The sequence below is a fragment of the Schistocerca gregaria genome, chromosome 6, assembly GCF_023897955.1.
Source record: "Schistocerca gregaria isolate iqSchGreg1 chromosome 6, iqSchGreg1.2, whole genome shotgun sequence".
Lineage (NCBI taxonomy): Eukaryota > Metazoa > Arthropoda > Insecta > Orthoptera > Acrididae > Schistocerca > Schistocerca gregaria.
Window position 1 is genome coordinate 303,514,977 of NC_064925.1, and position 15,076 is coordinate 303,530,052.

Here is a 15,076-nt window from a genome sequence, read left to right on the forward strand (position 1 = left end):
CAATTACTCATACATGGACTGACAACTCCACACCACCTGAGAAGAATAAAATGAGAACCCGGCAAGCGTAGCTTCTTCGGTTGGTAGTGTGGCTTGCAGTGCAGTGTGACTCTTATAAAAGTGGTCCTAACATACAACTGTGACTCCTCATAGACATCGTACTGAGGCATTAAAAGCTAATAATCCACGCCAACATTAATCACAAAATATCAGAATAAATTGGAAAATTAAAATAAACGTCTACATCTACATCTACATGACTACTCTGCAATTCACATTTAAGTGCTTGGCAGAGGGTTCATCGAACCACAATCATACTATCTCTCTACTATTCCACTCCCGAACAGCGAGCGGGAAAAACGAACACCTAAACCTTTCTGTTCGAGCTCTGATTTCTCTTATTTTATTTTGATGATCATTCCTATCTATGTAGATTGGGCTCAACAAAATATTTTCGCATTCGGAAGAGAAAGTTGGTGACTGAAATTTCGTAAAAAGGTCTCGCCGCGACGAAAAACGTCTATGCTGTAATGACTTCCATCCCAACTCGTGTATCATATCTGCCACACTCTCTCCCCTATAACGCGATAATACAAAACGAGCTGCCCTTTCTTGCACCCTTTCGATGTCCTCCGTCAATCCCACCTGGTAAGGATCCCACACCGCGCAGCAATATTCTAACAGAGGACGAACGAGTGTAGTGTAAGCTGTCTCTTTAGTGGACTTGTTACATCTTCTAAGTGTCCTGCCAATGGAACGCAACCTTTGGCTCGCCTTCCCGACAATATTATCTATGTGGTCCTTCCAAATGAAGTTGTTCGTAATTTTAACACCCAGGTACTTAGTTGAATTGACAGCCTTGAGAATTGTACTATTTATCGAGTAATCGAATTCCAACAGATTTCTTTTGGAACTCATGTGGATCATCTCACACTTTTCGTTATTTAGCGTCAACTGCCACCTGACACACCATACAGCAATCTTTTCTAAATCGCTTTGCAGCTGATACTGGTCTTCGGATGACCTTACTAGACGGTAAATTACAGCATCATCTGCGAACAGTCTAAGAGAAGTGCTCAGATTGTCACCCAGGTCATTTATATAGATCAGGAACAGTAGAGGCCCCAGGACGCTTCCCTGGAGAACACCTGATATCACTTCAGTTTTACTCGATGATTTGCCGTCTATTACTACGAACTGCGACCTTCCTGACAGGAAATGACGAATCCAGTCGCACAACAGAGACGATACCCCATAGCTCCGCAGCTTGATTAGAAGTCGCTTGTGAGGAACGGTGTCAAAAGCTTTCCGGAAATCTAGAAATACGGAATCAACTTGAGATCCCCTGTCGATAGCGGCCATTACTTCGTGCGAATAAAGAGCTAGCTGCGTCTGGGTCATTTGAATAATTTCAAAGGCAGAGAGAAAAAAAATGGTTGAAATGGCTCTGAGCACTATGGGACTTAACATCTGCGGTGACCAGTTCGAAGGAGGATTCGAACCTGCGGCTGTAGCGGTCTCGCGGTTCCAGACTGAAGTGCTTAGAACCGCTCGGGCACACCGGCCGGCAGTTACATGCATATTCATCTGAGAGCTCTCGACTTTTTCCGGTAATTACTAAACGTTGCCAATACACACAGTCCTCAAACAAGAAAAATTACTTTGCACTATGTAACAGTACACAGAGAGCTGTTACAATAGCAGAAAAGACAAGCTTTTATCAAAGCACCATCTACAGGCTAACCTTACTTAAAATTATTTAAGATGTACCCACCCCTTCGACCGGTCGAGCCTTTGTACTATTCGTACCACGCTTCCTTGGCCTGACTATATCAAAACAGGAGGTCTTTCTCGACCAGTATAGCAGGTTGCAGTGCGTGGCTTATTTCCACCAAACGTATTCGATACCGACGCTGTCCATATTTCTGCCCCCTCTTAGACGATCAGCTTTACAACACAGTTCTACGAGGTTCTAGATCACTTCATAGGGTGAAACCAGTCTCCTCGTTTTCAATGACCAAAAGTTTAAAGAGGCCCAAAAGCGACACAGCGTCATTCTCCACAAGATCGCTCCCGTGGTGTGCCGTCTTCTTCCTCCGAACTAGCGAAAGTCTCAGCACGTGCCTCCCATCACACGCGCGTGCTCTTCTGCTCCCAGCAGCCTCAGCAAAGCCGTCCACTTGCCAGCCATTATGCTCGCCAGTTCTCCCTGCGCGTGCAGACCCTCTTCCTCTTGCCCGCGCGCCCTCTCGCCCTCTCTTGCTGGTCTCGTAAACCTCATCCGTATCACCAAAGGCATTCTCTGATACAAACCATTAAATCGATCCCAGTGAAAATCTCGAACCATCTAACACGGTTCATAATTGCTACAAAAAACCCTCGCATAAATTAATACTACACGGAGCATCTGCTACACTTAATGTAGATAAATTTACTCAATTTCTTAATAGACAATATCTATAAAATACAAATATGCTTCCCATCTGTTTGCTGAATGAAAAAAATGATCTACTAACATCCGATCGTTGGTTAAATATTGGCCGAGAACGTAAGCATTGCTCAATATTGAGCTCAGCTTAATCATCACTCTGCTACGTGGTTCGTCAGAAAATCTTAAATCTAAAAACGCGGAACGTTGAGAAGTGCGACAGTTTTCGTAAATAATGAATCAAATGTTAGTATGTACTTCATCGTAGCATTTATTTATATATAACATGTCATTATGCTCTATTTAGTGTTAACGTCGTTTTGATTTTTCACTTTACAGCTTCATGTGTACAATATTTACATTTTTCATTTGACTGTGTATATTACATATATATTCCGTTTCGTGTTACTTCTAGTCCGCTAATGATGATGATGATGCTTGTAAGAGTGAGAGAGATTGAGGAATGAGGTTGCACATGTACACCTGAAGGCTCAAGATGCTTTACTTCAAATATCTGGCGACTGCAAGTAGTTACCTTTATAAAGTTCTTAGTATTTTCTTGTGTGACGAAGGACAAACACCGGTAGACGTCCATCAGAGAATGAAGAATGTGTATATGGCAGCATGTCCGTCGAAAACCGCCGTTGTGGAATAGTGCGAGACAAGGGGTGCTGCTGCTTCATTAAAACCCACGTCCGTATATCGCAAAAATCGTAGCTCAGAAGTTACGCCAACACAAGTGGGAGACACTTGAGCTCGCGCCCTATACGCCTGATCTCTCTCCTTCGTGCGATTATCACGCTTTCGGCCCTTTAGAAAGGTCTCGAAGCTTCGACAACTTCTGTCGGACGAGGATGCGCAGCAGGCAAGTACGGACTTCTTCAAGTACACTACTGGCCATTAAAATTGCTACACAAAGAAGAAATGCAGATGATAAACGGGTATTCATTGGACAAATATATTATACTAGAACCGACGTGTGATTACATTTTCACACTCTTTGGGTGCAAAGTTGCTGAGAAACAGGTACCCAGAACAACCACCTCTGGCAATAATAACGGCCTTGATACGCTTGGGCATTGAGTCAAACAGAGCTTGGATGGCGTGTACAGGTACAGCTGCCCATGCACCTTCAACACGATACCACAGTTCATTAAGCGTAGTGACTGTCGTGTTGTTACGAGCCATTTGCTCGCCCACCATTGACCAGACGCTTTCAATAGGTGAGAGATCTGGAGAATGTGCTGGCCAGGGCAGCAGTCGAACATTTTCTGTATCCAGAAAGGCCCGAGCAGGACCTTGAACATGCGGTCGTGCATTATCCTGCTGAAATGTAGGGTTTCGCAGGGATCGAATGAAGGGTGGAGCCACGGGTCGTAACACATCTGATATGTAACGTCCACTGTTCAAAATGCCGCCAATGCGAACAAGAGGTGGCCGAGACGTGTAACCGATGGCACCCCATACCATCACGCCGGGTGATATGCCAGTATAGCGATGACGAATACACGCTTCCAATGTGCGTTCACCGCGATGTCGCCAAACACGGATGCGACCATGATGATGCTGTAAACAGAACCTGGATTTATCCGAAAAAATGACGTTTTGCCATTCGTGAACCCAGGTTCGTCGTTGAGTACACCCTCGCAGGCGCTCCTGTCTGTGATGCAGCGTCAAGGGTAACCGCAGCCATGGTCTCCGAGCTGCTAGTCCATGGTGCTGCAAACGACGTCGAACTGTTCGTGCAGATGGTTGTTGCCTTGCAAACGCCCCCACCTATAGACTCAGGGATCGAGACGTGGCTGCACGATCCGTTACAGCCATGCGTATAAGATGCCTGTCATCTCGACTGCTAGTGATACGAGGCCGTCGGCGTCCAGCACGGCGTTCCGTATTACCCTCCTGGACACATCGAGTCCATATTCTGCTAACAGTCATTGGATCTCGACCAACTCGAGCAGCAATGACGCGATACGATAAACCGCAATACCGATAGTCTACAATCCGCCCTTTATCAAAGTCGGAAACGTGATGGTACGCATTTCTCCTCCTTACACGAGGCACCACAACTACGTTTCACCAGGCAACGCCGGTCAACTGCTGTTTGTGTATGAGAAATCGGTTGGGAACTTTCCTCATGTCAGAACGTTGTGGGTGTCGCCACCGGCGCCAACCTTGTGTCAATGCTCTGAAAAGCTATCATTTGCATATCACAGAATCTTCCTCCTGTCGGTTAAATTTCGCGTCTGTAGCACGTCATCTTCATGGTGTAGCAATTTTAATGGCCAGTAGTGTAGGACAACGCAGTGTTTTGCCAAACAGATATCTTAAACCTGGTGAATCGGTGGTATGATTGCCTCATTGCTCAGGCCATTTTGCCTGATTGGCATGCCCATTCTGGATTGAAAGTCATTCTAACGGAAAATTTTTGGTCGCCTCTTTTACTTCAATGCCTTAATTCGGCACTGAATTTTTAAGTACTTCGAAATAAAACTAATACGTAAATTTTGGAACAGCAGCTGCTTATAGCTCATCAAAAGCTCTCTTATCTGTTACCTCATTTAATATCCGTTGATTAATTACTTTGCTTTCGTGTTTGCGTGATCACCCACTTGCTCTTCACGGCACGTAGCGTTCTTTGAAGGGTACGTATCCCGCTGTATCAAACAGTATTACTGTGCTACGAGCTGTCAGACATCACGGGTCCCTTACACTAAAATATTGTGGAAACACCACGGAACAACCTTCTGAAGTTTGTCGGTGGAGGTCCAGCGCCGCGTCTCGTCCTGTTGCCTTCTGTCTGTCACACGATTTGAGCTGTGTTTTTAATCCCGCGCGTACGTATCTCTATGTGCGCTATTCTCTTACCCTAGCAACAGTCGCTGGCTTTTCAGATCGTACACACTCGTAGACAGGCATGTGCTAACGCGGCGGTGACAACTCTCTGTGCACGCGTCCGCAATGTTCCTCGCCGAAGCCGAACAGCGTCCGGAAAAGTTCGATTTCATCAGACAACGAAGGACACAATGCGCCAATGAGCGAAATCAGAGCCTGCCACGCGAGGGATACCTTTGATGTCGGCACTGGTTCTGTGATTGCGCGCCCGGGCTTCCCTTGTACAAAGTAAGGAGAGGCGAGAGGGGAGGGAGGTCACAAAAGAGTGGGGGGAGTATGATCCATGGGGGGGGGGGGGGAGGGGTGAAGAGGTGGATGTGCTACGTTACCAGATTCGCCAGTAGCTACTCGGACACCTGCGAAAAGCAGCTGCACTGCTCCGTTCGAATGAACAGGAAGATACACAGTCACGCGGTTCCTGTTGCGTAGCTGTTTTCTCACGACTGCGATGCGGTGAACTCATAAACTATGTCGGCCAGCGGTCCAAAACTACTGTAACTCTGTTTGAAACACTGTTTCTTAATTGTAATTAGACAGTATCTATAAATCGCAAAAATTTGGAGAGGGAACGCGCAGGTAGTTTCCCAGAACTACATGAAGTATTTTGAGACAAATCGTGTATCTCTGGACCTCAGTTTGAGAAAAGGAAAGGCACTTGATTATAAAGTCGTTGCTCAGGATCATACCAGGGAGAAGTCTGGACGGTTTTTTTTACCTCTGGAGGCAATGGTGCGTCCTAAAATGTTTCTGGTAAGTTTTTCAACATTCACTGCCACGTACTTAGAACGTATTTTGCACGGAACCTTTCGTAAGTTGATCTTTACGTAGCGCGTCTAATCCGCGATTTTCGTTTTCACATGTAAAAAGAGGATTGATCTCTCTTTCTGTTTTATGCTATTTTTCTCCTGTTCAATATTTTTTACCCTTTAAAGCACTCTGCAAGCGATCAAACTTGCTGTAAAATTAGATTTTTGCAACCTACGCTTTCGTCAAATAAGCTCGGAGCTGCATCAACTAAGTTTGTCACATTTAACCTCACTTTGGATGCAGCTGTCACGCTGTGAATATCGTGTCGCAAAATATAATGCCACTAATCGGGATGCACTAGATGCCATGCTTCATATTTCATCTTTAAATTTTCGACATCTGCTCCAGTTGCCAGATATTTCAACGTTATAGATAAGACATGAAATGTGTTCGGAAATTGCGAATACGTTATACAACTCAATTTACTCGAAACAAATAAAAATTTATGGCGAACTTGGCTGCGAAATCGGGTTTTCCGCTTGTCGCAAATGGTCGCGTTAGCCACTTCGGCTATCCGAGTACGATTCCAGAAGCGACACAAATCTCCATAAATTACCGTGTCTGCTTCCCATACTGCTCGGAAAATTATGCATTTCCGCGAAGGGGGATACTTATTTATTTTTATCGTCAGTTTGCTTTGCGTTTGACATGAAATACATTGACAGTGTCTGTGAAATTCGACATGATGTTACGTCGGGTATGCATGCAGACACTGTGCAAATGTATTATTGATAACAGTTCAGGGAGAAACTGGCTGTTATTTGACAAAAGCGTGCATAAACGATCAGACTTGCATGTCAAATCACATGTCAACAAAAATTTCTCTCGAACACATATACATAGGCCAAGCTTGACAAATACGTCGAACGAAGCAGCATTCTGCCAAATATTTTGACAAACTCGTGAAGTTTAACAAATTTTTTCAAGTCTGCGATGCCTTTAAGGCCTTATCATGTTTGGGAACTCGCTGGATCGAATCCTCATCGAGTAATTCAGATATGTTCAGTGGTTTCACATGCCGCATAAAATAAATGCGTGCAAGGTTGTTTTGAGAGACGTGGACCGAATTCCTTGTCTCTAATGATGAAACATGAAGCCTAAAATCGTTCCTTCCCTTCTTCCTTTCTCTATCATGGATGCGTAATCATTAAGAGACTGAGCTCCAGCATACCTGACCGAAGACGACGTGGGCAGGTATTCACAAAAGCACCACCTACCTGTTCACCGTGAAATTATGACGCGACCATAATTACAATTGTCTTTACTGTCTGGGAATCCCCTAAATATTAGCGGTGTATATACTTACAACAGCCTTTTGGTGAAATTTTCGCCGCTTCACAACAAAAGACAACCAACGCAGGACGTTGTCGACAGGGAAATATTAATTAACAACATTTGAGCAAGTAGCGCAAAATCTGTCCCTCTTTTGTTTGACCAGGCACATAGCATGACTCCAGGAAGAATTGGATCAAAAACCTAATAGTTTCCGGTGCGTTTTGTCTTTCTGCAGACGCCGTAGTTTGGTTCCTGTAGGCCGTGGTAGCCTAGCGGTTCTAAGCGCTTCAGTCCGGAACCGCGCGACTGTTACGGTCGCAGGTTCGAATCCTGCCTCGGGCATGGATGTATGTGATGTCCTTAGGTTAGTTAGGTTTAAGTAGTTCTACGTTCTAGGGGACTGATGACCTCAGGTATTAAGTCCCATGGTGCTCAGACCCATTTGAAACTTTTTTTGTTTCCTGTCTGAGGAAGTCCCGCCCACCGACGGTTTAAGTTGCCATGCTCAGCGATCTCTCTTTTCAGTTGTTTTTCGAAAATGTCGAATTATCTTTGGTTGTCGAGAACGTGACTCTGCGCCGTTCCCCAGCATATTTCAATAGCTGATACAACGGGACGGCTTGCTTTCACAGTACCATCTCTTTTCTCATTAGTGCCACTAGTAGCTTCATTTCTCACCCGAAGATTATTAGCGGTGTAAGATGGCACGTGACTACGTTGAGGTAAATTAAAGTCTCGACGGGAAACCCCTTGATCTTCAACAAAACTTGCATAGTTTCTGAAATGCAGTGATGTGACAAAAGTCGTGGGACAGGGCTATGCACATATACAGACTGCAGAAGTACTGCGTGCACAATGTATAAAAGAGCAGTGTATTGGCGAAGCTGTCATTTGTACTCAGCTGATACGTGTGAAAAAGTTTCCGACGTGATTAGGACCGCATGACGGGAATTAAGGGACTCTGACCACAGAGAGGAAGTTGGAGCTAGACACATGGGGCATTCTGAGATCCACAGTGTCAAAAGTGTACCAAGAACACTAAATTTCAGGCATTACTATTCACCACAGACAACGCAGTGGCCGACATCCTCCACTTAATGACCGAGAGTAGCGGTATTTGCGTGGAGTTGTCAATGTAACAGACAAGCAACACTATGTGAAATAACAGCAGAGATAAATTTGGGACGTACTACGAATGTATCCGTTAGGAGAATGAGGCAAAATGTGGCGTTCACGGGCTATGGCAGCTGAGGACCGACGCGAATGCCTTTGTTAATAGCACGACATTGCCTGCAGCTGGTCTCATGACCATATCAGTTGTGTCCTAGACGACTGGAAAACGGTGGCCTCGTCAGATGAATCCCGATTCCAGTGGGTAAGAGCTGATGGTAGGATTCGAGAGTGGCGCGGACCTCAAGAAGTCTAGCTGTCAATGAGGCGCTGTGCAAGCTGGTGGTGGCCCAATGTAGGGGCTGTTTTTGCATGGAATGGACTGGTCCTCTGATCAAGCTGAAGCGGTCATTGGCTAGAAATGGTTATGTTCGTCTACTTGGAGACCATCTGCAGCCATTCAACGATGGAATTTTTATGGATGAAAACGCGCCACGCCACCGAGCCACAACTGTTCGCGATTGGTTTTGAAGAACATTCTGGACAATTCGAGCGAATGATTTTGCCAGCCAGAACATTTACGGGACATAATCGAGAGATGAGCTCGTGCACGAAACCTCCCTCCGGCAACATTTTCGCATTTATGGACAACTATCGAGGCAGCTTAGCTCAATATATTTACAGGGTACGTTCGACTTGTTGAGTCCATGCCACATCGAGTTGCTGCACTACGCTGGGCGAAAGGAGGTCAGACACTAAATTAGGAGGAATCGTATGACTTTTGTCACCTCAGTATAAGCCTATATAGAAAACACATATTGCAGACTTGACCAACTCTCCATTGCTACGAAAACTGCCACCTTTCTACATGCCCATATCAAGTTTCCCATTCCCACAACTACTTATCACAGTAGCCAGCCAGTACTCAAATATTCCTGCTTTGTCTGCCTTACACTTGCAGTAATGACGCTAGATTGTAGAGAGGAGATGCTGGGAGTGGTGTTATCCGGCAGGTGGACGCAGAGGCGGTGCGTTCGCTGGGCGACTACCGGCGCGCCCCTGGCGGCGGCAGGCCGCACCACCACGGACAACAGCCGGCCACCGCCGCCGCCACCAATGGCGCCAGGCACGCCACCGCCAACGGCAACAACAACACGGCCAACAATAACAACAATAACAACAACCGGCGCCAGCACCACGACAACGTGCAGATGGTGGCTGCCGGCGAGGAGCAGTCGTCGCGCGGGCAGAGGAGGCGGCCGTCGCTGGAGGCGTCGGGTGGTGCCAGCGTGTACACGTGCAACTCCTCGCAGGCGTCCGCCGCGGCCGCATTCTTCGCCAGGTGAGTGCGATGCGTCGTCATTTACAGGTCCAATCGAACGGGGAGCTGTGAAACGGCCTGTTGAAACCTCCGTATACGAGCAAGCTTGTTTGTCAAATTCCCCTTGTCTAGCTGCAGATTTGTCAAACAAGCCCATACGCATACAAAATAAGTTCGTCAGCTTAACCATATTAACCTTACTTGTTGTTCGTGAGTATTTTGACATTATTGAGAATGGCCATAAATCTAGACAAAGCTGTTCTTACCAATTAGTTTGGGATTGTGTTGAAAAGAAGACGCTTATACAGGGAATTACTTAAATTGAGAGAGAGATTTACCCGTGAAAATCTGCTAAAGGAAATACAGCGTGCCGCACGAAAAAGTGGCTCCGAGTACTAGATTTCATTGTCGCCCGCCAATTGTCGGTACTGTTTCGAAGCGACTACTTAAATGTAGACCTCTGCATTAGCTTACTTTTTATTTCTTTATTACCCAATTATCACATGTTTTTGTATTTGTTGTTTTACCTGCTAGTGGTGGGCAACAATTCGTGCGCAATTGGCGAGCAGTCTGTACTCGGGGCCTGTTTTTCGCGCGCCACCCTTTATTACTCTCATAACCCAATGTTTACGTCATCTTTGTTCCTGTCGACAGTGAAACTTTTAGTAACCTGTTAATGCCCTGGTAAAAGAGCAGGCTTGTTTGTTAAATTCGCTGCTATCTTGTTACGAATGTGTGAAACAAGCCCGGAAACATACCGACAAAGATTATCAATTTAACCTTACTTTTGAAGGAGACGCTTTTCTTGCGCCAATATGCTGTATTTTAACGCTAGTGGAAATCGGTATAAATGCACATAAAGCATTTCTAATTTTGGCTCTGGCACCATGTTTAAAAAAGTAGTAAAGAAACTCTGGTCCAGGAAATTTTTCACTAAACACATGTGGCGGAACAACAGACAAATAACGTTCGCCATCTTGTCAAACTTTCCATCAATCAAAATATCTCGCATACACGTCAGGCGAGATCCGTGCTTGATAAACACGCCAAATATCTCCGTAAATGGTCAAATGTCGGGTAAACATAGTAAAGTTTGACAAACTGTTTGATCGTGTACGGGGGCCTTTGGGCGAGTAGCTGTCAGACAGAAGACAGCAATACACTTGTTGCAGGAGACACTTTGGCAGGAAACACGAGTGCCATGTAGCTCCGATTACGAGCAACTGTTTCTCGTATTTCGAGGAAGCGAAGAAAGTAGTTCAATGATAAGTAGACAATTAACAGTAAACGAGAAAACTTTGAGTCACTCCAATTGTCCGTAGTTAATCGTCAAGTGAAGAGGTGGAAAGGGAATATAATTTACATTCGAGAATTTTATTAAATGATCCTTCAGACCGATATAATTATTTTTAGTCAACTTCCTGACTGGAGATGCATTATGCGACTAATGTGTCCCCTGTGCTACCTGAAAATGTCAGAGTAACACTTGCACGCTACATCCTCAACTGTTTACGGGCTGTAATCATCTCTCCCACTATAGGTTTCATCATCTACAAGCTATTCCCTGGTATCTTAACACATGTCCTATTATTCTGTTCCTTCTTCTTATCTGTTTTTCCTAATGCTTCTTTCTTCGTTTATTCTGCCGAGGATCCACTGACTCCTTGTCTTATCAGTTCACCTAATTTTCAACACCCTTCTGTAACACCACATTTCAAACGCATCGACTCTTCCCACAGTCCATCATTCACTTCCATACAATGCTGTGCTCCAAAGATACATACTCAGAAATTTCTTCCTCAAATTAAGGTCAATACACAGGCTAAAAATACAAAATCACCACTTTCTTAGGTATCCCAAGCTCAAATTCCTGAACAATTCTATGTCCCTAGCCTAAAGTCTGCGACACAGCCACCAACCATACAGGGGTGTATTGCGGGTTGCCGAAACTCCAGAAAACTGACGGTACTACCTCTCGATATCGAAAGAACACAATCTGACATCGACACAAACACGCCGGATTCTTTCCAAACGAACCTCTAGCAGCTGCCGCGACAGCATATACCACCAGCCTCGTCACCAGAAGCGTAAGCATCGCCACAAACAGCGCTACCATCGCGGCACTACCTCGCTTCCGCGAGTCGCACGCGCCTATAGTGCCGAGCCGGTATCCTGCCGCTGGGCGAGTATTTAGGCCACCGCCCAACCACTCTACAGCCAGTCCACACATCGCACTTATGCCTGCTGCGCATAGCAGCTCATCAGTCGGACTTCCCATCACCGAAACAAGTAGTGTTTCACCGGAGCGTTCACGGATGTCGCCCTTCCTCGAGCACCCTATTGCTCACCGCTAAACTTGCCTCATACAATTCAGAATCTGTACATCATCGAGAACGCTACTGATCACCGCCGACCACAGTCTTCTGTAACTTATCAATGTAAAAACATCCCAGTGAAACCGTCAGTGATTGGCTTTGAAGCCTGGACCAAGCAGGACGACACACGACCAAATAAGTTATGTTCTTGTATACTGCTGATTAAATGTAATAAAGATGCAGTTGTACCTTGCTACCTGGGCAGTTTAATTTGTAGCGCGTTGTTGCCCTTGGTTACAAGCACTATAGGCATTACCTTGGACAGACAGCCTCTCTTTAAAGAGTACATACGATAATACTGGCCAGGTGCGAATGGGAATCGCGCACCGAGGATTAATTATGTATGTAAACAGTTCATCCATTCTGGGAATCGAGAATCTCTATCTTTTCTGCGTGTAATCGACATTGGTACTGTCAAGATACCAGTCTCTGGTATTCCAAGATTTCCGGGAATGTTTTAATTTCAATAACGTAAATGTGATATTAAATCATGCAGGGGCAAGCGTCCATCATTATAACAATCAGTAGCTCTGCATTCAGGATGACTGGACCGCATTGCTAAAAGTCAAACATCGGCGAAGGAATTACTTTATTGCTCATATGAAGCGATTCGAAATTTATCCACCAGCAGATATCTCGGACCGCTTCTGCAAGTAAATATGTAGTTTCAAGTTGTAAATGAGACAAACATTCACAGACTAGTCTACGATTGTTTGTTTCACATACAACTTGAAACGCCATATTTACGTGCAGTATTCACTTCTGGATACCTGATGGTGGACAGATTTCGAAGCTTGTCATACGAACAATAAACTCATTCCTTGCCTGGTGTTTGACATTTACCTTTACAACCCAGTCAACCTGAATGTACAACTACTGCTCATTTTAATTTCAAGTTTCTCGTCGGATAACAAATAATAAAAGAAATATTTTTTCTTGTGGTATAATTACAGAGTAACAATTTTCTGATTTTTTTTCCTTTACTTGTATTGTAAAATTTTGTTCTTTGCCACATTTCACGATTCTAGACCAAAGGGAAGTACACTATAGGCTTTGGTGAGTGAGTTTGCATCAAAATATGTGGCCTAAATGACCCTAACTTTTGGTTGCACTGACTTGGAAGCTTACATTTATTACACAGCCAACGGTCTACAGATCTTGGAATGTGACATAACATCGTACGTCTACGCATTCCAGCCACCACTGCAACGTCGTCGGATATGTCGGGAGGCGTCGTTTACACACGTGCCAAGTGTCTTCGACTATGCGTCTGCACTGGTGTGCTGTATTCAGTTTCCAAACACTGCGACTCCTCCACACTTGGCGACTCAGGGAGGCCGTGCATATATATGCTATGTGATCTGAAAAGGCGAAAGGCCACAATTCTGCATCGATGATCGTAGGTTCGAGACGACGTGTTACGTAAATGCGATCGAGACGACTTGCAGAGTGACTCGTGACGTAGATGTGTCCACGTCTGTCACCATGTATCTTCTCCCATGTATCAATGAGATTCATGTCCTGTATGAGCTGCCGCAGCTCCGGGCATGAAGTATAACGTGGGTGTTGATCTTTTGGTGCGAGCACGCAGTTGAATTCGCCTCCAAATAAGACATGTTCATACCGACCTAAGAATAGTGTTGCAATCTCGTCTGCGTAAAATCGGGATCGGTCGCGCATTCTGTCGGACCCGTCGGTGCGTAAATGTTAACGATCCGAACTCCCAGCACTGTGAGCGCCAGTTCTCGCGCTGACGGCAGGTACACCACGTCCTCGGCTACTATGCCGTAGAAGTATCGCTGTTCCGCTGCCGCCGTCGGTAGTAGGTGTAATGTACGTATCGTACTCACAGAGGTCGGGGAAGCTCTCAACACATACTTCCTGCAGCAGAACGATTTCGACGTCTGACGCATGCAACATATCTCGTAATAATTCTGATAGTATTAACATTAATAGAGGCTGTTCGATATGCCTGCCGCTGTTCCTCAGTGCGTAAAGCGCACGTGAACGCTTATGTTAATTTGTGTGCTGCTGCCCGGTGATATGCTGTCTGTGCGTCAGTCTGCATCTTCTGCGCGGTTAACATCCGGTGGACGCAACACTCGCCATTGTGGGTGCGTCGCCGGTGTATGGGTCAGTATCGGATTCGTCGGCCCAGTTCCTGTGCTGGAGGTCCAGCTCCCGTCGTGTCTCTCCGGCCGGGCTGACCGAAGGCGATGGCGTTGCTGCGGTGGGTGGATGGACTCCTTCCTCCGGCTTTCCGTCCGGTGTGTCTGTATTCAACCCTTGTCTAGCATGATTCGCGTCGTACTGCTGTGTGGGGGGTAGAACCTCCCGTTGCGCATCCGGATGCACTGTATCGACGTTACGCCCAAGTCCGCCTGACGTGGACTGCAGTTAGCAGGTATTCGACGGCGCTAGCCGTCGTTTCTTGTGACGCTTCGGCGATCGTTGTTTGTGCGTGTGCGTCTCCGTATCCGAGTGCGGAAGTGACTCCCGGTGCTCAGGGACGAAAGCAGCTGTCGGCACAACCGCAGGATCAATTTCCATACCTGCTACCGATCTTTCCGCTCGGTTAAGGGCGTCGTCGGCACCGGAGCGGCAGAGGTGTGCGTCGTTTCGTCACTGGAGGCGGTCTCCGTTGCAGTCGGTTGCCGTAAACTGTCAGGATTCTGTAGCTGGTCATTCTTCGGGATGGGATCTGTTCGAAATACGTCCGCATACGTTAGTGGAAGCGGCGTCAACGTGGACGGAGGTACGGGTTCGCCGTTTGGAACTTGCACTATCCTCCACTGCATACATTTGGAACGTACGTGGCCCTCTTTCCCGCAGCCTGAGCATGTTTTGGGTTGTCCATCGTAGATG

At 46.0% G+C, this 15,076-nt stretch overlaps 1 protein-coding gene across 2 annotated transcripts in view; it reads left to right on the forward strand.

The window, feature by feature from the left end:
* LOC126278434 (kinesin-like protein CG14535) overlaps positions 1–15,076 on the forward strand; it is a 1,017,611-nt gene that overhangs the window by 617,701 nt on the left and 384,834 nt on the right. For both annotated transcript variants that reach the window (XM_049978552.1, XM_049978551.1), the window contains one exon: positions 9,529–9,857. In XM_049978552.1, the coding sequence (XP_049834509.1) occupies positions 9,529–9,857 (329 nt within the window). The remainder of the gene's footprint in view (positions 1–9,528; positions 9,858–15,076) is intronic.